Source organism: Schistocerca gregaria, chromosome 1 (assembly GCF_023897955.1).
Source record: "Schistocerca gregaria isolate iqSchGreg1 chromosome 1, iqSchGreg1.2, whole genome shotgun sequence".
In the NCBI taxonomy this organism is placed as follows: Eukaryota; Metazoa; Arthropoda; class Insecta; order Orthoptera; family Acrididae; genus Schistocerca; species Schistocerca gregaria.
The window spans coordinates 1071850677-1071864857 of record NC_064920.1 but is presented as its reverse complement, the minus strand read 5'-3'; the positions used below and the strand labels follow the sequence as shown (position 1 = coordinate 1071864857).

The 14181-nt window shown below is 44.8% G+C and overlaps 1 protein-coding gene across 1 annotated transcript in view; it reads left to right on the top strand.

Annotated features, from left to right (window-relative positions):
* Positions 1 to 1764: 1764 nt before the first annotated feature.
* The window catches only part of LOC126281644 (putative inorganic phosphate cotransporter), a 154530-nt gene continuing 142113 nt past the window's right edge, over positions 1765 to 14181 (top strand). The window contains exon 1 of the mRNA XM_049980781.1: positions 1765 to 1991. Coding sequence (XP_049836738.1) covers positions 1904 to 1991 — 88 coding nt within the window. The 5' untranslated portion in view covers positions 1765 to 1903. The remainder of the gene's footprint in view (positions 1992 to 14181) is intronic.

Below are 14181 nucleotides of genomic sequence, written 5' to 3'. Positions count from 1 at the left end.
TACTGGCGAGTCAGCCTCTCCAAAATTCTGTGTTACATAGGAGGTTCCGATGCTGCTGATCAGTAGTCTATACAGATACCGTACAGCAGGGGTTCTCAACAAAATTTTCTCGAGGGCCCCTTCATCGAGCATGATTGGTACCTGAGGTCATCAGTCGCCTAGAACTTAGAACTACTTAAACGTAATTAACCTAAGGACATCCACACACATCCATACCCGAGGCAGGATTCGAACCTGCCACCGTAGCGGTCGCATGGTTCCAGACTGTAGCGCCTAGAACCGCTTGGCTACTCCGGTCGACCGTATACTTAGAAAAAACATTGACATATTCATTATTGAAAAAATATTGAGCTTAAAACTTTTTTCAATTAAGCCATCATTGTTATTGTTAAATTTTTGATTATTGCTCAAAATCTTTGTCTTCCAGTCTGGGTGTTTAGTATAACAAACTCCTTAAAAAAAATAAAAATTGAGTATGAACTGAAAATGACAGTAAAAAATTAAAACTGAGTGTATTGGTCTCTCAAGTGTACTACACTTGAGATTGCATTGAGTATACATGTGTGAAAAATAAAAAAACACGAATTTCATAGAAGGTATTATTTATTTGAAAAAATACAATAACAGAGTACTCCATCAGTATACAATCAGTTTTAATTTTCAGTTCTTAATGAAATGAGTTCAATCTGACCTTTGAGTACATTATTTCTGAAATGTTAGGTTCCAAACTTGAAACTTTTACTCTGAAATCCGACCGCATGTCGAGCCGATTCCTATATTTGTTTTTCATGAAACACTTGGAAGGGAATGGTTGCTCACACCGATATGTGGTTGCAAATGGAAGGATCTTTTTCATTGCCTTATCTCCAAGTTTCTTGTAGTCCTCGCATGCTGATGCCTAGAAGTCTTTTATTTTATCACCGATGAAAATGTTTATCATAGTACCACAGCTGGACAGATCCACAAGTTGATCTTGCTCTTCTTCAGTGAGGCCTTGGATTTTGTCTATTTCTTCGTAGCTGAAAGGATTTCGAATCCATCTGTCGTCAGGGTCAGGTTCAGGGAAATACTCTCTAAAAGTGGTGGCCAGGCTGCTTAGATGCTCGGCTACATTGATCTCGATCTGGTCAGGCAAACTCTTCTCTGATGATTGCAAGAATTGTTTTAAAGTAGAATAGTTAATTTGTGACTCGATTTCTATCCTTGACGCCCAGATCTGACACTTTTTGACCATAGCACTAATCTTAACCTCAACTTTGAACATATCTACATTTTTTTCCTTGTAAACTCAAGTTTAACACATTCAAGTGTTCAAAGACATCAGCTAAGTACGCAACTGAGCAAAGCCAAGAGACGTTAGTGACAAAATCCGCGTACTTTGTGCCAAGAAGGAAGACACGAACCTCGTCTCTAAGTTCAAAAAATCTTGACAAGATCCTACCTTGAGAAATCCATATTACTTCCGTATGAATAAGAAGTTCCTCATGCTCACTGCCGATCTCTTTACACTCTAGGAAGACGCTAGACGCTGATGTTAGCGTTCGCTAAGGCTCTGCCCGTGCAGGTAGCGGCCAAAACAAAAAATCTGTTATCATACGAAATATATTTAATATATTTTTTTTATTCTAATAGCATCTTACGGACCCCTCCGGCATAGCTCATGGACCCCTGAGGGTCCGCGGACCACCTGTTGGGAACCACTGCCTTACAGAATACAGGTAAGCTGCCTAGCGGTGCATTGCATTTCCGTACGAGCGATCCCGCAGTTCTTCGTACGGTACCGCCGGCAGACGGCAGCACGCGTCGGCGGCGCCGCATCCTTGGGAGGTCGGCTGCTACGCGATGGTAGCCTGCTAGTCAGTAGTTCTTCGGCCGTGGAGCAGTGCAGAAGTGACCGCTCTACATGGAGGACCACAAGAAGGAGGCAGAGAGCTCCACGGAACTGGAGGTCGACGATGTGAGGGACTCCGGCGCCGAATACGTCGAGTCAAGTACGTTACAGCCAGCGGCGTGCGATGCTCTGTGGCGCTGCCACTGAGTTTACAGTGACACAATTTGTGCAAGACGAAAGTCCGATTCCAGAAATCGATTTTCGCTGTCCTGTTTACACCTAAGCCCAGCATTGATCTTGCTAGCGCAATCAAATATCGGTTGTCCGGACATCAGCTATCAGACTTTGTTTCTAAATCATCTGTGCTAATTCCATCATCACGATTAAGAGAGGTTATCACAACATCTCCGTAATATTTGTAACAAAGAGAAAGTACAATTTCCTAATGGACGTCAGTAAACTCTTAAAGAAGAGGAGGGGTAAACTGATAAAATAAGTGTTTGAAAATGTTATCCACGCTAATGAATGCGTGCGAAATTATTCAATAACACCACTCTACACCACGCACGCTGTGAAAGAAAAGGCGCGAAGCTGTAACTGGTCGAACATTCCTGCATTCGAGCGTTCGGAGACTTGGTATGGCTAGGAATCCTCCCAATGAGAAATGACATGTTCTTAACCCCATATTTGAGCTATTGTCACTAAAAGCGAGAGTGAGTCCAGCTGTTTACAAATTATACTGCTACTCAAGTTATAGGACTGTTGCTAAATACTTCGACTTTGCAAATTCAGGAAATACATCAGCATTCATTTACAGTATGACAATTATAGAACTATATGAAATAAAATCTTCATAACTCTTGAAAGGTTTGCATTAGGACGTTCAAACTGCACGATTGGTCGCGGAGTTTGATGGGAATTAGTATGCGCGTACGCGACGAAGCCCACCATCTGCCGAGAGGTTCTAGGCGCTACAGTCTGCAACCGCGCGACCGCTTCGGTCGCAGTTTCGAATCCTGGCTCGGGCATGGGTGTGTGTGATGTCCTTAGATTAGTTAGTTTTAAGTAGTTCTAATTTCTAGGGGACTGATGACCTCAGAAGTTAAGTCCCATGGTGCTCAGAGCCACTTGAACCGAACCACTTTCATTTGGATGTGTTCGTCAATAACCAAAATTGGCGCATTTGGGGAACTGAGAACCTTTATTTCGCGATCGAGAATTCTCTTCACCGTCAACTGGTGACTGTGTAGTGTGCCATGTCCAGTCACGGAATAATCGGTGCGATATTACTTGATGGCACGGTGACCACCGAACGGTACATGAAGGTTTTGGAAGATGATTTCATCCCCATTATCCAAGGTGGCCCTGATTTTCGACAGGAATGGTTCATGCAGGACGGAGCTCGATTTCATCGAAGCAGGAGAGTGTTTGGTGTCTGTGAAGAGCGCTTTGGGTCCTGCGGTACCCAGAAGCGATTGGCATGGGTCTCGATTAGGCCGCCATATTCTCTGGATCTGAATAAATGTGACTCCTTTTTGTGGGGCTGCATTAAAGACAAGGTGTACAGCAATAACTCCAATACCATCGCTGAGCTGAAAACAGCCATTCCGGAGGTCATCGACAACATCGACGTTCCGACACTTAAGCGGGTGATGCAGTATTTCGCTATTCGTCTGCGCCACATCATCACCTATGATGGCAGGCATATTGAACCTGCCATAACCGAATTCCGAATATCTGTAGTGACGTTTACGTGTTGAATACTGTGTGTGCACGCCGTAGCTTGAAACTAATTGCCGGCCGAAGTGGCCGATCGGTTCTAGGCGCTACAGTCTGGAACCGCGCGACCGCTACGGTCGCAGGTTCGAATCCTGCCTCGGGCATGGATGTGTGTGATGTTCTTAGGTTAGTTAGGTTTAAGTAGTTTTGCGTTCTAGGGGACTGATGACCTTAGAAGTTAAGTTTTAAATTGTATTATTATACTGTCAGATAATATTTTTATTATTATCATAGTATTCTTGTTTCACTTAAAGTGTGAAGAGCGAAAATCGTGGTCGTTTTCAACTCGTCTCTAACGAGGGAATGTAAATAACAGATTAATGAAATTGCTGCCTCATGCACCTGTTGTGCTTTGTAATGCTTCTCAATTTACGTTTTGTTAGTCAGGTATGCTAATGCTGCTGTGTTCATCTTTAACATGCTAGTGCAGATGACGTTATTAAACCAGATAACTACAAAATCAATACTTTTGCACGTTTAGTTGCTGGAATTTACGTATAAAGGGTGTAATGAGTAAATGTGCAGATATTTCTATTGGTGACTAAGGATGGTGTACTGAACAACATTACATTAGCATTTACGTTATTTGCGGACTAATAATTATAGCCATTAAGAGTCATACATTTTTAGGTTTGTTAGTACCTCCAACTATGTGTGGAAAGAGCAAGCCATTAGTGCCTATTTTCTTCTGGGTCAGTATATTTTGTAACGTGTTTGTGGGAAAAATGTTAGAAGCAGAGAAGACGCAACCGGCTGCGCGGTTAGAGGCGCCATGTGAGTGATTGCGCGGCCTCTCCAGCAGGAGGTTGGATTCTTCACTCGGGCATGGGTGTGTACATATTAAGATACCACATATAAAAATAAACTGAGGTGACAAAAGTCTTGGTGTACCTCCTAATATAGTGTCAGACCTCCTTTTGCTTGGCATAGTGCAGCTGCTCGGCATCACATGGATTCAAGTCGTCGGAAGTCTCCTGCAGAAAAACTTGAGCTATGCTGCCTCTATAGGCGTCTAGGACTGCGAAAGTGTGGCTGGTGCGGGACTTGGTGCACGGATTCATCTCTTGGTCATGTCCCATAAATGTTCCATGGGACTCATATCGGGCGATCTGGGATGCCAAATCATTCGCTCGAATTATCCAGAATGTTCTTCAAACCAACCGCGAACTACTGCAGCCTGGCGACATGGCGCAATGTCATCCATAAGAAATCCATCGTTGTTTGGGAACATGAAGTCCATGAATGCCTGGCAATGAAGTAGCCAAACATAACTATTTCCGGGCGATGATCGGTTCAGCTGGACTAGAGGGCCCAGTACATATCATGTAAACCTAGCACATACCATTACGGAGGCACCACCAGCTTGCCTTTTTGACAATTTGGTTGCGTGGCTTCCTGGGGGCTCTGCCACACTCAGACACTACCATCAGCTCATACAAACTGAAATCGGACTCTTCTGAAAAGGAAACGGTGTTCCGGTCGGCTAGGGCCCAACTGATATGGTCACGAGCCCAGGAGAGACGCTGCAGGCGATGTCGTACTGTTAGAAAAGGTACCCGCATCTGTCGTCTGCTGCCATAGGCCATTAACGCCAAATTTTGCCCCACTGTCCTAACGGATACGTTCTTTGTACGTCCCACGTCGATCTCTGCGGTTATTTCACGGAGCGTTGCTTGTCTGTCAGCACTGACAAATCTATGCAAATGCCGCTGCTGCCGGTCGTTAAGTGAAGGCCATTGGCCACTGCGAAGTTTGTGGTAAGAGGTAATGCCCTAAATTTTGACATTGTGGATCAAAAAATGTTCAAATGTGTGTGAATTCCTAAGGGACGAAACTGATGGGGTCATAGGTCCCTAGACTTATACACTACTTAAACTAACTTGTGCTAAGAACAACACACACACACCCATATCCGAGGGAGAACTCGGACTTCCGGCGGGAGAGGCCACGCAATCCCTGACATGGCGCCTCAAAACGCGCGGCCATTGCGGATCTCGGAATATCGAATTCCCTAACGATTTCCGAAAAGTCTAGTGAAAACCTCAGGTCCCTAGCGTGTACGATCACCACCCATATACAGATGGAACTTTAACCACCCAACAATTACTGGGATAATTACGAAGTGGTGGGCGTTTCCTTTGAAAAATTACAAAATGACTTCTCTGAAAGCTTTAGTGTCTGACAGTGATTCGCAACCCCTGCGGCCGCAGCTCGTGGTCGTGCGGTAGCGTTCTCGCTTCCCGCGCCCGGGTTCCTGGGTTCGTTCTCCGGCGGGGTCAGGGATTTTCCCTGCCTCGTGATGACTGGGTGTTGTGCGATGTTCTTAGGTTAGTTAGGTTTAAGTAGTTCTAAGTTCTAGGGGACTGATGATCATAGATGTTAAGTCCCATAGTGCTCAGAGCCATCATTGGAACCCCTGCCCGGCTCAAGTATCGAAATTGATGTCAGAGGCTTTCATACGACGGCTACAGTCGCATCTGCGGAGAGCGAGGCCGCCGCTGCGGTTTTGTCACGTGAGCTCGCAAACTAACGGGAACCGTCCGTAAACACAGCGGCACCATGCATGCACATCTGTCCTCGATTTCTCTAAAGCCTTTGACACACGCCATTGATAGCAGAGCGATTCGCATTGCACGGCTGTGACGACTTTTCCTACACTTTGGAGTTTGTTTCTGGCTAGCCACTCAGTTCGTCAACTCCTCCATCATCGACTACAGGAGCCGCCTGTATGTTCCACTAATTTTTGTGTCACCACTAGTTCGAGAGATGATAAACTGTGTTCTGCCGTGTGACGAGTGAGATAGGAAAGTGACGATGAGGACTTTCTCACCGGGCAGCTACACACTGCGACGGATGATTCCTGAATTTCTGCAGTTGTGACAGCAACAGTTGCAGCTGCAACAGCGACAGCAACAGCAAAACAAGCTGCGGGAATACCACAGCAAAAACAGCAAAAGCAGGAATTGCTGTTACAGCTACTGCAATATCAACAACAATATGCGGTTGCAGCACCATCGCGCCCTCCTCGGTCATTCACTCGCTCCGGCGAGACAAATGAGAGTTGGAACGTCTGTTTACGTCATTTTGTTCTTCGCTACAAGGCAAGTCGAAAAACTAACACTGAACGTCAGAGTTCATTCTTTCTGGCTTCAAGTATTGTATAGTACAAAGTGGTGCAAAAATTATGCCCGCCCACAGTCCCCTGTAGTGTGAGATTTTCTGGTATTTGTGGTTTGTTTACTATTACTGTCACCTAACCTACACAGTTGCATCTAGGCTTAAATGTAATCATTGCGTTAAGCGATGTAAGCAAACATTCATAAAATGAGCTGCTGCTTGACAAGGCTTACCACAGAAGTGTGATTTTTCCTGTGGTGCATCGTATGCAGAATGATTAATCCGCGAAGTTATTACACGTGTAGCCCCTGATAATGAAATTAGTGCAAAGGCCTTAGAGTCATCTGGTCCAATCCTGAGCCAAAACTCACAGAGTAATAACAGCGCAAGCTACGAGGAGCGTTCAATAAGTAAAGCAAAACATTTTTTTCTCGATCAGTTTCGGTTGAAAGAATGTGGAATTTGTTATGGGACATCGCGGAACATTCCCGATTCAGTCGGTATAGTTTCATGAAGTTAACGATAGGTGGCGGCACTAAACGTAGCCTTCAAACTGGCATCTGTAACGGAAGTGCCTTCCAAGCAGAAAACTGTCTCTAAGTTTCTTTTGGCGGAAGACCAGACCATCGCAGATATTCCCAGACGTCTGCGGAGACCTGGCGGTGAGCAAAAGCACGGTGAGTCGTTGGGCGTGGCATCTGTCATTACTGCAACAAGAATGTGTAAGGCTCTCGAGTCTTCCTGGCGCCGGCCGGCCTCACTCATATGTGACTCCTGCAATGTTGAAATGTGCGGACGCAACGAAACATTTCGCTGCTCAGCAGGACGTCTCTATTGGCAGTGCTGATACACTCGTCCACCATTTGGGATGTGTTTGCGTGTTGTGTGTATTGAACTGGGGACCTATAAACGACGCAGAGGCTTCGTTCCGCCGTAGCCCTCAGTGGTTCACATCACCACAACAGGCCACAGCAGTCAACCCATCCCACCGCAGCCCCACACTGAACCCAGGGTTATTGTGCGGTTCAGCCCCCAGTGGACCCCCCGAGAACGTCTCATACCAGACGGATGTGATACCAAATGTTTGCTTGGTAGAGTAATTATGGTGTACGCGTGCGTGGAGACAGTGTTTGCACAGTGTAACTGAGGCAGGATAAGGGGCACCAACCCGCATTCGCAGAGGCAGATGGAAAACCACCTTAAAAACCATCGACAGGCTGGCCAGCACACCGGACCTCGACACTAATCCGCCGGGCGGATACGTGCCGGGGTACCGGCACGCCTTCCCATTCGGGAAGCAGCGCGTTAGAACGCAAGGCTAGCCGGGCGAGCTACCGTTTGGGGTACTCATTAGCGCCCCACCACGCGGCACTCTAATGTGGACACATTTCCCCTCTTGCCGTTGGTCCAGATGAAGAATCTGATAGGCACGAAGGGCCGTTTTGCCTTAAATGCCCTCAGCGGTAGACCCTCTACGAATTCCCAATTATGGCGCGCGAAATAACAAAAGAAAGAGGTTATGATCCCCTGCTGCGCTGAGTATTGTCTAATGTACAGTGGGGTTGGCCAGAAAATCTGCGGATCTAACATGGCACACAAGTGTTTTGTTACGTCACCTGTTTAATACAAATGATCATATTGAATTAAGCTTTGTAAAAAATTTCAGTAGCCAAAATCGCATAAATTTGTCATTCTTTTTTATGACCGATTTTGCCAGGTATAACTGTCATCTTTTGATCTTCAAAAAATTGTTGTTAGTAAACGCGTTCATTGTGAGTTAGACCTTATAGAAAGGTGTCTCAGAAATAAAATATTCAGAGCTAAAAAGCATCTTGCGCACATGGCCATGACCATATACGTAGCGCTCATAGATATTTGTTCATTCTTAAAAATCACAATGTACAGTAAGATGCACATTTGCCCATCTGTTTACACTTGCGTAACATGTTCCACACATTGAGGACCCTTTTTGTGGAGGTATATGATGCAACTGTTGGAACAATTGATGTTTGACATAACCGTATTTCTCATCCAAGATCATTGCAACTCTATGCCCCGCCATCTTAGAGCTAGGAAGCTCTGAGTATTAAATTTTACATCCCTTAGGTCCGCAAGCCACCTACCAATTTATTCATGTATTTTCCCCACTATATTGTGGATATACAACAAGTAAACTATCGTTCATTTCTACTTTAGGGGTAGTTTACTTAGAGAACACAGATGTTTTCTGGTCAGTGTTTCAACCTAATGACTGACTTTAGAATAACATGAAGGAGTGGGCACTAGAGGCAGCCGTAAGCACTTTCGAAAATTTCTACTGTTTTCGTTGTTATGAGACGTGAGGTTGTGTTTTGTGCATTGTTTGTGCCGGCCGCAGGTGGCCGAACGGTTCTAGGCGCTTCAGTCTGGAACCGCGCGACCGCTACGGTCGCAGGTTCGAATCCTGCCTCGGGCATGGATGTGTGTGAAGTCCTTAGGTTAGTTAGGTTTAAGTAGTTCTAAGCTCTAGGGGACTGATGACCTCAGATGTTAAGTCCCATAGTGCTCAGCTCCATTTGAACCATTTGCAGCCAGCCCCGGTGGTCTCGCGGTTAAGGCACTCAGTCCGGAACCGCGCGACTGCTACGGTCGCAGGTTCGAATCCTGCCTCGGGCATGGATGTGTGTGATGTCCTTAGGTTAGTTAAGTTTAAGTAGTTCTAAGTTCTAGGGGACCACAGATGTTAAGTCCCATAGTGCTCAGAGCCATTTGAACCATTTGCATTATTTGTAAATATTTTCAGTTATGAACATTTCAGCGTTGTATAATATGTTAAAGCTTTTTGGACTGTAGTATTAAATCTTCACTTACAGAATTTTATGATCGGTAAAATTCTATATATTTATAAAGCTTGTTATCACTTCGGCGGTTGTGAACCATCTTGTGGTGGTGGTGGTGGTTAGTGTTTAACGTCCCGTCGACAACGAGGTCATTAGAGACGGAACGCAAGCTCGGGTTAGGGAAGGATTGGGAAGGAAATCGGCCGTGCCCTTTCAAAGGAACCATCCCGGCATATGCCTGAAACGATTTAGGGAAATCACGGACAACCTAAATCAGGATGGCCGGAGACGGGATTGAACCGTCGTCCTCCCGAATGCGAGTCCAGTGTGCTAACCACTGCGCCACCTCGCTCGGTGTATCATCTTGTACTTCGAAACGGAGAAACTCCTTGTACCATGGAACCTGTGATGTTTGTAAATTAACTGGGATCAGCAACTTTACCTGTCTTGAAAGTGAAAATTTGAGGTTCCAGCTCAAAACATATTTAACTTGCAACAGGGTTTTGATAATACTTCTACATCTTGTACTTCGAAACGGAGAAACTCCTTGTACCATGGAACCTGTGATGTTTGTAAATTAACTGGGATCAGCAACTTTACCTGTCTTGAAAGTGAAAATTTGAGGTTCCAGCTCAAAACATATTTAACTTGCAACAGGGTTTTGATAATACTTCTACTAATTTGATTTCATTTACTGCTTCTTGATGTGTAGTAGATAGATTTTTAAATATACTCCGAAAATTTTTTATCGATTGCATTACTTTTAAATTGCAATGGATTATTTGTTCCTAGGTATCTAATCATGTTGTTCCTTTGAATATTTTCTCACACTTGGAAAAGCCTTACTTTTTCAGTGCAACTTTCGTAATTTCAGAAAAAACAGTAACATACAAAAGTGAATACTATCGTTTAAAAGCGGAATAAGAAAATATGTTAAACTTCTGTTACAAGCATAAGTCTGAATAGTGTTTCAAGATAAAACGCTCTCTCCTATGATGTCTTACAAATGTAAAGATTAAACTACTTATAGGTCAGGTATTGTCACCTAACAGATGCTATGTTAGGTTCTCCATCGGGGCACCTGCTCCGTTATATGTTCTTGTTACAATAGCTTAAAAAGTCCATGAAGATAATGCAAGCAGTTGCGTCTTCTGCTGATCTTACTGGGAAACTGTGGTCAAAATTTGCTTTGTTTCTTGCCTAAAGCTACTTGCTGGTCACGATAGCACTCTCACGAAATGAGTGTTTTATGTACAACACCATCTGGTGTTGAGTCACACGAAGAGGTTGGGATGTTTCTAATGCCTGTGGAGCTGGAAACATGTACTTATCACTGACGTTAGGTATCGTTGTAGCGGTACTGGCTGCAAATGGCTCTGAGCACTATGGGACTTAACTTCTGAGGTCATCAGTCCCCTAGAACTTAGAACTACTTAAACCTAACTAACCTAAAGACATCACACACATCCATGCCCGAGACAGGATTCGAACCTGCGACCGTAGCGGTCGAGCGGTTCCAGACTGTAGCGCCTAGGACCGCTCGGCCACTCCGGCCGGCGTAGCGGTACTAATACGGGTCATGTTCATTACTTTGTTCGTAAAATCCGAAACAAGTACACTAATTGTGCGAACATTTACTCCTACCGATATTAATTTGAGCTGCTTGTTTCAACAATGTACGTATCGGATACCTTTCCGTTCTTTTCTTTATGTTACCCTTGGCCAGTGCTGTCTGCCAAATGAAACGAAGGACAGATGAGGGTCTTCCTTGGGTTAGTATGGCGTAGTGCTTGGTTGCTCGTCCTGTTCGCACTGATAATGTGGTACCCGAAATACCAGCTGCTACTGGACGATGCAGCAACACGACTAACGCGTTGTTATCGCTGCGAAGCAAACTCAGACGGCTAGCGAGCGACAACCAAACATGACGATAGCCATTTCCCGAGAGGAAAGTAAATAAGCTCAGCTCCTACACGCTGAGGGACTAGGAAGACCCCGCGAGGCATTTAACAGCACGCCGAGCCTCCGGTTTGTTAGCGCGTCTCATTAGCACTGCCAAGTGAAAGAATAATATGCTACAGTTGCCTGACGATCTCCTAATTAACTAATCCGTTCACCCGCTACTGTTGACAAAGGCTCAGGCTGACCCTCCAGAGTGCCGCAGAAAATAGCAAGCGCATGTTCCCTGACTCTATTCTGTTCCTCATAAATTTCAACAGAGATTACGCTCGATAGCGTTATGGCGCCCGACTCGGAGGTATTTCGTCTGAGTCCAGCAGATGGAGGACATTTTCGTAACCAATATTTGGCAGGTAAAGGGAGGAGGGGTTATGGCGTACAGTTCCTGACCGCCAGACATTGCGCCAGTATCCTGCATTGAATACCAAACCCCTCCCCAATTTCTCGTGGAGTGGGTGCATCTGAATATGGCAATTTCTATCCAAACAAATGGAACAACTCTTGATGTTTGATGGTTTCGATTATTTCCTTTGATTGATCTCAGATGATCTAATAAAATAACATACACTAGTGGCCATTAAAATTGCTACACCACGAAGATGACGTGCTACAGACGCGAAATTTATCCGTCAGGAAGAAGATGCTGTAATATGCAAATGATTAGCATTTCAGAGCATTCACACAAGGTTGGCGCCGGTGGCGACACCTACAACGTGCTGACATGAGGAAAGTTTCCAACCGATTTCTCATATACAAACAGCAGTTGACCGGCGTTGCCTGGTGAATCGTTGTTGTGATGCCTCGTCTAAGGAGGAGAAATGCGTACCATTACGTTTTCAACTTTGATAAAGGTCGGATTGTAGACTATCGCGATTGCGGTTTATCGCATCGCGACATTGCTGCTCGCGTTGGTCCACATCTAATGACTGTTAGCAGAATATGGGTTCAGGAGGGTATTGCTGAAACCCATGATGGATTCCAACGGCCTCGTATCAGTCAGGATGACAGGCATCGTATCCGCTTGGCTGTAACGGATCGTCCAGCCACGTCTCGATCCCTGAGTCAACAGATGGGGACTTTGCAAGACAACAACCATCGGCACTAACAGTTCGACGACGTTTGCAGCAGCATGGACTATCAACTCGGAGACTATGGCTGCGGTTACCCTTGACGCTGCAACACAGACAGGAGCGCCTGCGATGGTGTACTCAACGACGTACCTGGGTGCACGAATGGCAAAACGTCATTTTTTCGGATGAATCCGTGTTTGGCGACATCGCGGTGAACGCACGTTGGAAGCGAGTTTCGTCATCGCCATACTGGCGTATCACCCGGCGTGATGGTATGGGGTGCCATTGGTTACAAGTCTCGGTCACCCCTTGTTCGCATTGACGGCACTTTGAACAGTGGACGTTACATTTGAGATGTGTTACGACCCGTGGCTCTACCCTTCATTCGATCCCTGCGACACCCTACATTTCAGCAGGATAATGCACGACCGCATGTTGCAGGTCCTGTTTGGGCCTTTCTGGATACAGAAAATGTTCGACTGCTGCCCTAGCCAGCACATTCTCCAGATCTCTCAGCAATTGAAAACATCTCGTCAATGGTGGCCGAGCAACTGGCTCGTTACAATACGTCAGTCACTACTCTTGATGAACTGTGGTATCGTGTTGAAGTTGCATGGGCAACTGTACCTGTACACGCCATCCAAGCTCTGTTTGACTCAATGCCCAGGCGTATCAAAGCCATTATTACAGCTAGAGTTGGTTGTTCTGGGTACTGATGTCTCAGGATCTATGCACCCAAACTGCGTGAAAATGTAATCACATGTCAGTTCTAGTATAATATATTTGTCCAATGAATGCCCGTTTATCATCTGCATTTCTTCTTGTTGTTGCAATTTTAATGGCCAGTAGTGTAGTTTATATTTCCTACGTTGAGGATTAGTTGACAGGCTTTGCACCAAAGTAGGCTACATTTGTGTTTACGATGCAATGCCCGAAACTTAAAAGTACCTATACCAACAAATTATAAATTATCCATAGTTTTTGTGACTTACTGATAGATCTTACAACAATTTTTAATTAGATAACCCCATCGGAGGAGTTTTAATCGCTAATGAGGAGGAATTCTTATTAGGGACTTGCCAGTACTAGATGCCAGTACCTAAGATTGGATCGATACCTTCTTAATAACGAAACTTAACTCCGCTAAAGTAACGCAACTATTTATAGCGTGTGTATTTTAAGCTTGTCTTGAACATAAATATTGTTATTTAGAACACAAGACCAAACATGGAAATTGCATGGTTTTTCATTGACTAACTTGCAGATAAGATCAAATACAGATGTAAAGAGAAACGATAAATTTTCCAAATAAATGCCTTAATACACCATCAGTTATTACCGAATGTCATTACAAGCTTTTATTTAACACAAAAGCTTTCATTTACACAAATCCAAAAAGTTATGCATCACCCTGGTTCTTGGAACTCCTAAAGATAGACGTTGACTGTGGATATTGTACCACAGACACAGTCCCTTTGACTGTTCGGAGATGTCACTAAACCTGCCCAAAGACGTAAACAACCATGCACGAACAGCGCCTATTAGGCGAAGGGTGTCCGACAGCAGATCAGTTCCAGTCATTCCACCAGGAAGGAGGTATACTGCT